General features: G+C 47.9%; 1 protein-coding gene across 3 annotated transcripts in view; it reads right to left on the bottom strand.

Moving 5' to 3' along the window:
• Positions 1–13,051, bottom strand: part of AAK1 (AP2 associated kinase 1) — a 125,251-nt gene that overhangs the window by 26,706 nt on the left and 85,494 nt on the right. For 2 of the 3 annotated variants that reach the window (XM_026657716.2, XM_024201255.3), the window contains exons 14-17: positions 11,783–12,012; positions 9,014–9,171; positions 7,393–7,509; positions 3,791–3,886 (exon numbers count right to left, since the gene is read on the bottom strand). In XM_026657716.2, coding sequence (XP_026513501.1) covers positions 3,791–3,886; positions 7,393–7,509; positions 9,014–9,171; positions 11,783–12,012 — 601 coding nt within the window. The remainder of the gene's footprint in view (positions 1–3,790; positions 3,887–7,392; positions 7,510–9,013; positions 9,172–11,782; positions 12,013–13,051) is intronic. The other variant, XM_024201253.3, reaches the window with a different exon arrangement.

The raw sequence follows: 13,051 nt of genomic DNA, 5'->3' as shown, positions 1-13,051 counted from the left end.
TGTGCGTTCACTAAAGATATGGATAAACATTCCCATATGCCCTAATATTGTGTGACTATGGAATTAAGGCCCTCATCCAGGTGCTTAAATGTAAGTACGTCCAGAAGTTTGTCCCTATTCAGCAAAGAACATGTGCTTAAAACGGACTGTTCACATGCTTGAAATTAAGCATGCGCATAAGTACTTTGCTAAAGCGAGTCTTATGGGCTGTTTTGGAACAGACTGTTAGCAAAAAAAGATGCATAAACTCTAACTGTATATACAGGTCACATGTAAAAAAACTGATGTGAGGTTATTGCAGAGGAGGAATTTTTTTTTCAAAATGAAGTAAAATCTGCCTTCAAGTTTCATAACTCAGTTTAATTTATGGCTTCCAGACTACCTTGTGCAAAAATTCACTTCCAATAATACAGTGGCTACTTGTTCATTGTAAGCTAGATTTGTACTGATAGGAATCAAATAGCCACACGCAGCAGAAAAATTAGCATTCTGATCAACCGCTCCATTATGATTAATCAGCAGTGAAGCCTGGAATAAGCTTATTAAGAAAAACTTGGCTCACTTCCCTACACAAGCACAAAGAAAAATGTTTGCAGCATGAATATTTCATTTTCCAGTATTTTAACAGATGTTTTGCTGTATTTTTATACCTCGCTTGCCAGCCTCTCTTACCAGTTACATTTCCATTAGTGATTGTGCAGAATAAAAAGGGACGTGTTAAAGAAATTCCAGTTTCCACTAAACTGTTGCTTTAATTTTTATCTCAGTTTCTCCACTGGACACTGTACCCCATTTTCCCTAGAACTATTCCTAATTTGAGGAAACATTCTTAATGTTAAGTTATTGAAATGAAAACAAAACTCCTCAACTAGGAGACTGTGCATCCTTGGGGCTGATTCATGAGAGAAGGTAAGAGTGCTCTACACCGGCTGTCTAAGGCCATGTCTTCACTGCAGAGTTAACTCATGTGATCAGAATCCAAGTTAACTGAGCCCAGATGGGAGCAGCTGCACTGCAAAGCTCTGTCTGATTTACTGGGTCCTCCCTGGTGCTGCATTCCCGTGTGTGTTGCTGGGACGTCCACAGGGGCAGCTCCAGGCACCAGCGCTCCAAGCGCGTGCCTGGAGAGGCAAGCCACACGGGCGGGGGGAGGCCTGCCGGTCGCCATGAGGGCTGCAGTCAGGCAGTCTTCGGCGGCATGCCTGCGTGAGGTCCGCCAGTCCTGTGACTTTGGCGGTAATTTGGCAGCGGGTACGCCGAAGACGCGGGACCGGCGGACCTCCCGCAGGCGCACCACTGAAAGCCGCCTGCCTGCCATGCTTGGGGCGGCAAAATACATAGAGCCACCCCTGGACGTCCGGGGGCGCATCCCATTATTCACTGAGCTACAGTGAGCTGAGCCGCTCTGTGATTCTTTCCCAGTGAATTGTGGGAGAACTTGTCTGTCCTTCCGAGAACACAGAGAAATTGTGGGAAGTTGTTGGGGGACTAGAAGGACTCAAGCGGTTTAGCCTACATCCTCACTACAAAGTGGGCACAATCCAGCCCATGTGAAAGCAGTACCTGGACTCTAATCCTTAGCGGTTATGTCTACATAAACATTGAGGTGGTGATGTGGCTTGGGCTGGTGTTGTCAAGCCCACCCCACCCCCAGACCCAAGCCACAACGTCTACACAGCATGAGCCTCACCAACAGACGTCTGTGGACTCGGGCTGGGAGGCTCATTTCCAGATACAGTGTAGACACACCAGCCAAGCACCGCCCAACTCAGGGGAGAGTGTGTTTTGGGTGAGAATGGGAGGCGGATTAGGGGCGACACCTGAAGCAGCAGCGAAGCCTGCAGTGAAGACAGACCCTAAGAGAGTTATTCCTGCAGCACAAGTGGTAGAGGCTCATGCTTTCAGTGCTGAAGGCCTCTGATCAAAATCTACTGGTGGGCCAAGCAAGCAAGGTGGTTAAAACAAATATTCTACAGCTGACCAATATTTGCTGTACTCTCCCTCCTTCCCACCCCTTTCGGAAAAAAAAAATTAGCAGACATTAATTTAAAGCAAATATTTATCAAGTGGCTGTGCTCTCCAACTGACCCTCGCCAGAGAAGTTAAACCAACTCAGTACGAAGTATATAACCAGACTCTCTTGCAGTCAAATAAGGAATTCTAAAGCAATTTGTCCACGCACATTTAAAGAGATTTATATGCAAACAGATGCCTACAGATAGCGCAAGTCTGGCTCTACTTGACAAAAGGGACTCTATAAAACGGTTGTCTTCCAACTAGATGTATCCACTCCCCTCATGCCTAAGCCACCTATGCTTACTTAGCAGACATGTTTTTGCAGGAAGTACTGTAGAGGCAATACAGGTATGGGAGAGCAAGCGGGGTGTGTCCTGCCTGATGAATCTGTGAAGTTGACAGCCAAGTTCAAGTCCAGAATGCTCTTCACTGCTGACTTTAGAGACACGGGCAGCCATCTCCATTTTCAAATCGCAGGACGCGTTTGTGCCAGAAGCAGATAGAAAAAACCCCAGAAGCATGTGACCTGAGCAAATGTGCCATCAAAGTCAGAGAAGAAGAAGTAGTCACTGTAGTCTGAACGTAACTGTTCCAGTAGTTTGAGCACCAGATGCAGACCGGAGCATGCATCCTGCAAACATGTACACCTATAACTTCAGACATGCATGCAATGGATTAGTGAAGGCAGGTTTGGGCTCTAGCTTTAAATATGCGCCATATATGGGGCTAGCGCAGTCCAACAGCTCAGAAACTATAGACAATCCCTCCTCTGATTATTGTCATCCAAGGGCAGGGTTGGAAGGCAATTTCCTTTTAATGGTTTCTATAAAGAGGCTTAAAAGCTGCCTGCAGCTAAGTCTATCAGTGCTGCTTGCTGCATGGAAATTCAATAAGTAATATGAAAAAAGAGCTGGCTCAGCATGCTAGCCTCTGCCATTTGTGTTGTGCGTACTGTGCAGGGAGTTTAGCAACTGCTTCCGGCTGACAGGCCAAGAAAGAAAAATGCTTCCAATAGCATTTGGAAAAAAAGGAAAACACAAGGGGATCCCCTAACAGAATGGAGTATCAACTCTCGATGTGTGCTCATTTAGGAGAGGCAGGGTTTGGGAAAGTATTTATTTCTGTTGCAGCATTAAGTTTGCATGGCCCAAAATTTAAGCCCTGAAAGTGACCTAAAAGCATGAGCTGTCACTGCTTGAGCTGTACAGCCAGGTTCTGTAGTTGGGCCCTGTAACAGCCTCACATCCTCTGTGGATTGGACAGAGACAGGGATCTAGAATACAGACTAACCAGTGGGTGACACAGAAACCAAGGGTAACATTTTTACAGCAGAACTAGTGCTAACCAACAAGCCAAAAAAAAAAAAAAAAAAATATCGACCGTCTTGTGGAGGAGGTTCGAGTTTAATATCTAGAAGTCTGAAACGGCTCTAAAATAGCCTTAAAAAGTATGATTAAATACCGGAGTATTCTTTAAATTATTGTATACGCTGAACCCTTGAAATACGTTAGAGAAAAATTCCATTAGTAGTAGTAGTAGTATCTCAATAGCACCCCAGGATTGAATCAGGAATGAGAACTCCATTGTGCGGGAATGTATATCCATCCCCCCACACCTACACACCCCTACTAGGGCCCATTTCCAAAAGGTGAGGAGCATCTGTCACTCAAATCCTGCAGGCTTTTGATATAGGCCCCAATTTTCAAGTTTCCCAAGGCGCAAATCGGAAAGTGACAGATATTGATATTAAAACTCCACATTCTGTTCTGGTTACCTGGTGTGTCGGATAACGGAAGAGGAATGAAAGGATCAGGCACAGCTAGAAGCGGAGGGCTAGTGTCCAGACTCAGGATGTCTTTTGTTTTTTCAGCTGGACAGGCAGCAAGAAACAAGAGGAGAGAGAAAGAAAAAGCAAACAATGTCAAGCAGAAAAGGTGCAGCACTGAGACACAGATAGATCTTAAAAGATTTAAACCATGCCTGGGGAAACAAGCTTATTTTGTTATGGAAAAGTTAGTAATAAGACCACTCTGGAGCAGATCCATTGTGTTTTTAAATCTATACATCTCAAAGGAGGTACTATTATCCCCATCTTACAGGTGGGGAAACTGAGGCACAGAGCGATGAAGTGACTTATCCAAGGTCACCCAGCATCGGAGCTGGGAATAGAACCCTGGTCTGCTGAACCCCAATCCAGTGCCAAAGCCACTGAACCAGACTGCTCCCCCCGCCAGCCCTGGGCCCAAATTCACACTATTATGCCATCATATGCTTCTCACACACTGAGAAACACAAGCAAATTCACTAGCACTCCCTCATTAGCACTCACTTAAGAGCAAAGAAGGAAAAGAGATGGTGCTTCCACCAGGATTGGAAACCTCCAACAAAACTTCTGAGAGGCATGCCCAAAACAAAACAGATCTTAGTGCAGGGAAGAGTCTATGGAGGTAGGAAACTTATAGAGCGCAAAAGCCAAAGAGATCCACAGAACAACGCCAATTCTTTATTTCTATTGTAGTAGCCCAGATCAGGGCTGTACAAACAGAAAGCGTGGAGAGTTTCTGCCCTGAAGAGTTTACATTCTATGGATAGAAGACAAAAGGTGGGAGAAGGGAAGTGATCATCCAAATTGTACTGATTGAGGAAACGAAGTAAAGAAAGAAAATCACCCAATATCTGCGCAGCGGCAAAGCTCGGAATTAAACCAAGGTCTCCTGAGTCCCAGTTCAGTGCTTTACCCACAAGACCCTGCTTCCTCTTGTAATATTAATACTAAGCTTGTTTATAGCACTTTTCAACCAAGAATTTCCAACGATGTAGAGAAGACATTGAGCCAACACCTCCCAACCCTTCAAAGCGGGAGAATATTACACTCATACCTGTGTTCAGACAACTGAGCAAGCTACAGTGTCATGGGAAAAAGTCTAGAAACTTTTGGCCCAAGGCGAATTAAGGACACTTTGTACCTAGAAGGACATGGCCTTACGGGATGTGTGTTAGGGCATTTAAATAATAAACAGAGGACCAGCACCTCAATTGGTATAAATTGGCATTTCTCCGTTAAAGTCAATGCAGCAACATTGATTGACACCAGAGGCAAGTCTGATCCAGATTGTGTCGAGTGGCTAGAGAAAGTTAACTCACTAAAGCGTCTTCCAGTTATTCCGCAGCTCTCTAGCTAGCGGGTACAAGCCACTGCAAAGCTACTGAGCTCTATTATAAGCTTCTCTAAGTTTCACTTCTATTTAGAAATCATCTTAAAATGGCTTTCTTCATTTTCTTCCTTCTGAGTAATTAAGATTCTAGGGTGATCTAAAATCTGACCCAGCCCCATAACCTGGTTCTCTCATTAGCACATTCCACGTGCTCACAGCTCATTTACGATGCAGAAAGACTGTCTGCTCGCCTTGAAGCTTGCTGACCCCTGTGGAAGTTTTATCCCAAAAAATCCAGTTTTTAAATGGTAAAAAGGTCAAATGTTTAGCTCGGCATTTGAGCCTCCCTCCCACCGCCCCAGACATTTTGTTTTGGGTGGCTGTGGGTGTTTTCCAGAGTGCTGGGATTTTCCAGGTGCCCCCGCAGCTGAAGAAAGTGACAAGATGTGCAGCAGCATCCAGCCAGAGATTTCTGAGCTTGAAGAAGCTGGGTTGGTTTTACTTGAGAGCAAGAGAAATCAATTTTTAACGAGGCCCTGATCCTGCAACAGCAACCACTTGGGCACCCGCACAGAACCCAGTGGTGCTCCACACCAGGCTCCATGCACCCAGATGCAGTTGCAGGATCGGGTCCGAATGAATTGCTGATCTGTGGAATACACGCTCGTACAATCAGTTCCCACTTTTTCCATCTACCACAAGGTTTATATAGTGTCCTTAAGCAACCTTGCTATCCTTCTCTGTGGCAGGGAAAGGTCTTCCCCACCCACATAATTTTCTCTCTCTTTGCTTAGTACAATCAGCATGGTTTTTTTCCTTCATCCCATGCCAAAATGACAAGTCTAGACAAGAGAGGACTGGCGGCGCGGGGGTGGGGGGGGCAACGGGCGACGCGCATAACAGTCTTCAAACATGTAATAGGTTGTCAGAAAGAGGACAGTGATCAATTGTAATCCACGTCCACTGAGGGTACGACAAGGAGCAATTGGCTTAATTTGCAGCAATGGAGATTTAGGTTAGATATTAGGAAATTCTTCTAACTTGAAGTATCACAGAAGATTAGGGTTGGAAGAGACCTCAGGAGGTCATCTAGTCCAACTCCCTGCTCAAAGCAGGACCAACCCCAACTAAATCATCCCAGCCAGGGCTTCATCAAGCCTGACCTTAAAACCTTTAAGGAAGGAGATTCCACCACCTCCCTAGGTAACCCGTTCCAGTGCTTCACCACCCTCCTAGTGAAATAATGTTTCCTGATATCCAACCTAGACCTCCCCCACTGCAACTTGAGACCATTGCTCCTTGTTCTGTCATCTGCCACCACTGAGAACAGTCGAGCTCCATCCTCTTTGGAAACCCCCTTCAGATAGTTGAGTGAGGGAGAATTTGATAGCAACCTTCTTCTCTTCTGCAGACTAAACAAGCCCAGTTCCCTCAGCCTCTCCTCGTAAGTCATGTGCCTCAGCCCCCTAATCATTTTTGTTGCCCTCTGCTGGACTCTCTCCAATTTGTCCACATCCTTTCTGTAGTGTATATGGAAGCACTGGAACAGGTTACCATGGGAGGTTGTGCAATCTCAGTCATTGGAGGTTTTTATTAGGCAAACACCCCTCAGGGATGATCTAGGAAGATTTAGTCCTGCCTCAGCATGGAGGGGACGGACTAGATCACCTCTGGAGGTCCCTTCCAGCCCTATATTTCTATGATTCTATATCCCATCATAGACACTCGAAGTGGAATCACCTGGCAAATCTCAAGGAGTCAGGCAAGTTTTGACCAACAAATTTCTCTAGCCCCATCCATTCCAGACTACATCTTCGAGTGCAGAACAGCTACTGTATGATGCATGATGGTTAGTAGGGAGAGGCTCTGACTTTCCTATAGACTTTAAGGGATTTATTCAGTGTTTAACTTCCCCAAAGAGCTACCTCACTGCGTCCATTCATTCTGGGTCCATTAGCCAACTGAGATGAACTAAACAGGTTTCCCAGGATGAGGTCTTTCATTACAGGGCATCTCTCAGTAGATGTGTCCCTCCTGCCATCCTTTTTCAATTAAGGTATCATACCTGTCCTGTATTTGCTACTGAGATGCCCAAAGAGGTGATTGGCTGAAGAAACAAGGTCAGTTAAATGGATCTGGGCCTCCAGAGGGCTCCGGAAAAGCCACCACCACCTGTATTATCTCAAAGGGAGGCTCTTTCAGGGTATGCTCACATGCTTACCTGATGCAGCTGTAAAGGAAGAAGAACCAAAAGCATCTGCCTGTGTTGTAGAGGGAGCTGGCTGAAAGCCTGGAATCAAGTTCTCTGTGGAGCTGCCAAGCTTTTCTGGAGGTTTACCTGAAATTCCAGAATGTCGGGTTACACTCGACAGTAGATTGCTCCCATTTTGAAGCTGATCTACATTTCTCTATTTAAACAGCTTTAAAACACCACGGCAGAACAGTATTTTTACTCATACTTCTTGCAAGCCATCATTCATAGAATATCAGGGTTGGAAGGCACCTCAGGAGGTCATCTAGTCCAACCCCCTGCTCAAAGCAGGACCAATCCCCAACTAAATCACCCCAGCCAGGGCTTTGTCAAGCCTGACCTTAAAAACCTCTAAGGATGGAGATTCCACCACCTCCCTAGGGAACCCATTCCAGTGCTTCACCACCCTCCGAGTGAAAAAGTTTTTCCTAATATCCAACCTAAACCTCCCCCACTGCAACTTCAGACCATTGCTCCTTGTTCTGTCATCTGCTACCACTGAACAGTCTAGATCCATCCTTTTTGGAACCCCCTTTCAGGTAGTTGAAGGCTGCTATCAAATCCCCCCTCATTCTTCTCTTCTGCAGACTAAACAATCCCAGTTCCCTCAGCCTCTCCTCATAAGTCATGTGCTCCAGCCCCCTAATAATTTTTGTTGCCCTCCGCTGGGCTGGACTCTTTCCAATTTGTCCACATCCTTCTTGTAGTGTGGGGCCCAAAACTGGACACAATACTCCAGATGAGGCCTCACCAATGTCGAATAGAGGGGAACGATCATGTCCCTCAATCTGCTGGCAATGCCCCTATTTATACAGCCCAAAATGCCATTAGCCTTCTTGGCAACAAGGGCACACTATTGACTCATATCCAGCTTCTCGTCCACTGTAACACCTAGGTCCTTTTCTGCAGAATTGCTGCCTAGCCACTCGGTCCCTAGTCTGTAGCAGTGCATGGGATTCTTCCGTCCTAAGTGCAGGACTCTGCACTTGTCCCTGTTGAACCTCAGATTTCTTTTGGCCCAATCCTCTAATTCGTCTAGGTCCCTCTGTATCCTACCCCTGCCCTCCAGCGTATCTACCACTCCTCCCAGTTTAGTGCCATCTGCAAACTTACTGAGGGTGCAGTCCACGCCATCCTCCAGATCATTAACGAAGCAATGTAACTTAATCTGCGTGCTACAGATCTGTATGCAGCAATGTAATGGATATACCATGGAAGGCTGATCAGGGCCAGAGCCTACCATCCTTACTCATGGGGAGCACTACATTAAGCCTCGAGTGTTCTCCCTGACCTCACTGAGAGGAAGGCACTAGCAGAGGTGAGCAGGGGTTGCAGACGAACATTACATCCTGGAGGGCTTGTGCAGGATGCGACATGCCCAATAAAAGTAAGAGACAAAACTACTGGATGCACAATGTTAACAGGTTAGTTCCGCGAGTTCTCGCACTCACAAGAACTCTCTGTAACTGGGACATTTCAGAAGCCTCTAGCTGCTGTCATCCCCCCACCGTTATGACATTCCCGCTTTCCCAGGTCCAGAAGGGAGCAACGCCAGTCGCTAGCTGACACCGAAGCTCTCCTGTAAACTCACCATCACTCAGTTTTGCAAAGTCCTTGTTCAGCAGCTCCTCCGCCGTGAGTTTGGAGAAGTTATCGTCATCGAACGGGTTCCACGTGGAGACGTCCGGTGGATTGTAGACGTTCTGCTGTGAGGTCCTAGGGGAGCCAGACGGTGTCGTGGATGCAGACCTAGAAGCATCCCACCCAACGAAAACATGAACGTTAGTAACCAGGCAAGTCAACTGGAAATTTTCTGAGTGCAACTGGATGAAGGGGTTGCTTGAGATGGTGAAGGGTGGGGCTCAACAGCCCTGGGGCTCACTTCCAGTTTGTGTCTTGTGTTATTAAAGTACCTGCTTCAGCCAGCCACCAGCAGCGGCCAGTAAGGGATTCCCCCCCGTGTATTCTGGAAATTTTTATCTCCTTCCTCCGCAGCATCAGAGATGGCCATGGTTGGAGATGGGACATTGGGTGGGGTGGGCCTGGGCTCTGCGGTGGCATCGAACATTCTCTCTCAGGTGTCGGCTGGCTGGTTCTCGCTCACATGCTCAGGGTCACACTGATGATCATGTATGGGGTCAGGAAGGAAATTTCCCTCCAGGTCAAATTGGCAGTGATATTAGGGGTCTCTTGACTTCTTCTCCAACATCTGGGGGGGGAGGGGGGAGTCACTTGCCAGGATTATCTGGGTACATCTCATTTAATCCTTTTCCTGCCATTGAGGGGCCTGGAGCACTCGTGCACCTTAATCCCTCCTATTCTCGGTCTGTGGTACATAATAGTTTAGTCTCATTTCCATTGGTGGGTTTAGTGAGGAGGTGCTGAGTGGTATTGGTGGCCTGAGACATACAGAAGATCAGCTAGAGCACCTAGTGTTCCCTTCTGGCCTTAAACTCTATGACTCCCTGCAATGGAGGAAGTCAGACCAGCTGATCATAATGGTTCCTTCTGGCCTTAACATCTATGAACTTTTTGCACAAGTTGCTTTTCTTTTTAACCCTCACTACCCACGTCCCCCAACCCAAGTCGCAGCCAGGTCCTGGATAGCCTTCATAGGAACCAGCATTAATCTGGTATCCTGGAAATAGCCAGGAGACCACAAAATAAGGGGTGGGAGGGAACAACCGAGCATTAAACCAAAAGCTGCACCGCGGGTGCTGGTGGTGAGGGCGGAGGGGTTGGGGAAGACGGGCAAATAACAAAGTAAACAAAATGGTGGGAGCCAAGCACTCCCATGTACTCCAGGGGTTGCACTTACACTGTTCTATTTAGAGTTCAGGGATGCAGGGACTGGGCTCTTCTGACCTGTCAGTGTAGTGCCTAGTGTACTACTTGCACCGGGGATACAAATAGACACGTATTAGGGCCTTTGTGCAGCTGGAGCAGAGATTTTCAAACCGTGGCGGGGCACGGAGGAACATTTGGAGAGCGAGCAGCAATGCCAGGAAGCTTGTGCCAACCCCACATGGTGGGGAGGGTGAGCCACCTCCACCCCCCAACTCACCTCAGCGGGCCAGCATCAACATCTGCCACGGCCAGACGGATTTCCGCTCCCGGCAGCCTCTGCACCCAGAGACCTTCACACGCGCCTTCCCCCACCCTGAAAACCCGAGGGGGGAGGGGCAGTAATTGGCCCTGCCCTAGCAGGGCAGCCTGGCCCGCTGCTGAAGAAACCTTGGCTGTGCCAGTCAGTATCTGTGTACTTGAAACTTCCAGGTGTAGGTAAATTAAAGCGGTGTTAAGGTCTCGGTTAGGTTTACGAGTAGGCTATCAAGTATACTTTTGCATGCGTCTATTTTTGTCTGGGTTTGGGGGGGGCTCAACCAAAAATCATAACTCAAAAGGGAGGTTTAGCTCAAGACGTTTCCAAACAGCTGCTTTAGGGAACCCTGTTGAAATGCCGTATTGCAACATGCAATAAAAGACTGTATCCAACAGGACATGTGGCAGCCGCCCGATTTTACAGGTTTGATGGTATGGATGAAACAGAGCAGATTCTTTGGGGGAAGCATTGCTGCATGTGCCTGTGACGCAGTAGGGAGTGGGGTGGATTGACCTGGGAATGTCGTTTAGTTTTACTGGGGCTGTCTGCATGGGGGATGGGAGAGCAGGGGATGACTTTAGGTGAGAGACGGCACCTGAGCCTGTAACCTGAGCCAGGAAGGAGATGGGGAGTCGACTCCTTTGCCTGGGAAGCTGGACAAAGGGAGAGGGGGAGAGCCTGCTGGAGGGGTTTTTGGTTTCAGTTTGGGGCTGACTGGGAAGAGGCAGGGAACCCCAAGCCTGGGGCCTAAGATCCTTGCCCCCCAGAGGGACCTGGCTGAGGGGTCCTGGTTGTACCTACAAGCCCTGCTTGAGACTGTGTTCCTGTCCTCTAATAAACCTTGTGTGTTACTGGCTGGCTGTGAGTAACGGTGAATCGCAGGAAGTGTGTGGGGGTGCAGGGCCCTGACTCCCCCACACTCTGTGACAGTGCCATGTTCAGAATAACGGCCAAAGGATTGCTGGGGGTTCCGTGCAAAGCAACAGCCAGGGGCTACTGATAACCTTCTTGCCCACCGTGTAGTCCACAGGGGGTGGGGGGCCCAGTTTGCTTGGCACATTGAGAGCAGAAGCAGTTGGAATTTTTTTATCCTCTGGGCAAGGAAGAGGCTTTGGGGAGGCTTTCAGGCATGCTGGGGGGGCAGGGGTACCAAACTGGGGTCCCAGATAGGCTGACTCAATCTCACTTTCTGGGCATTCCAGGGCAAACAGCTTCTCCCCTCCCTCCGTACCCATCATAAAATCAACAGCCACCTACTTGGACTTGTTGAGACTGGCCTCAGCAGCAGCCGCCTGCAGGAGCTGGGTAGATTTGCTGACCGGGACCCCAAAAACCGCGCTGTGCGTCACGTCGCTCAGAATCCTCCTGTGTCCCACGCGCTGCGTCTTGGGGGAGGACGGAGGGGTGAGGGAGCCCAGCTTTTGCCCCTGGACAGCTGAAGGCGGTGTCGTTTGAGGCTTTTGCTGTTGCCTTATCGGGGCCTGCTTCTAGGAAGGGAAGCAGATGTATAAGCTACTCATCCACAAACAATGGCAGGGTTTGAAGAATTACTGTACTCCAGGGCCCTGACCTCACGCAGCATAATGGAGCAGGGGAACACTGAAAGAGCCTCACTGACCTACAGTATTAGGGTCCCATTTAGACATAATCACAAGTGACAACACTTTTGAGCTGCGCTGGAGCTCTGGCAGGGAAGACGGATTCGGCGTGTGCTACTAAAAGAGAAACAGCAGCCACCGCATAACCAGGCATAATGGTTCACAACCAGGGCAGAAAAAATTCACACTAGAGAGGCCAGAAGTCTTGTCGGCTGGATGGATGGGTTAGAGGTTGTAGCAGGACAGGATTAAGAAGCAGAATATCTGAGAGTGCTAGCTGTTTATCAGGGGATGGATCCCCATGGATTTAATGGGATTTCCACAGAAACCTTGGATGTAATAGTTTCTTCACTGCTCAGGATACAAATTTCTTCCAAAACACAAGCCAGCCACATACTTCAGTTGATTTGGGCTTGTTGTGTAACCGTTTCAATTGTCAGTGATTATAGAACCCAGAACCTCCAACACCAAAACCCACAGCCCAGCACTTGAGCTAAAGGAACAACTCCATTAGCTGGTAGCAGAGGTGGGCTCCTATCTTCTGTGGTTCGGACAGTAGGGGGATACAGAACATAGCCAGCATGACACAAAACTATCCCAGAGCTGTGGGAGCCAACACTATTAAACATTACCAGAGTACACACAGCTCAACCAAGGAACAAGGAAGGGCTGGACAGGAGGGAGTGGGGTAACAAAGTATTTGAAAGGTCTTAACAGCAAGAGGGGAAAGGAATTGCATAGGGAGGTTGAAGGGTGTGATGCCAGTCCCTAACGTTTTCGATACAAAATTGGAGACAAGATGGGTCAATTCTGAAGCCTTTGAAATAAGAACTTCGAAACTAGTTTTGTGAAACATTTTGTTTTCTGACCGCGTCACTCCTGCGAGATACATATACACGTACACCCACTAAGAAGATTGTGATGTTCA

Source organism: Terrapene carolina, unplaced genomic scaffold (assembly GCF_002925995.2).
Source record: "Terrapene carolina triunguis isolate 2854851 unplaced genomic scaffold, T_m_triunguis-2.0 Scaffold53, whole genome shotgun sequence".
Taxonomy (NCBI): Eukaryota; Metazoa; Chordata; order Testudines; family Emydidae; genus Terrapene; species Terrapene triunguis.
Note: the sequence above shows the minus strand (reverse complement) of the source record. Positions and strands in the feature narration are given on the sequence as shown.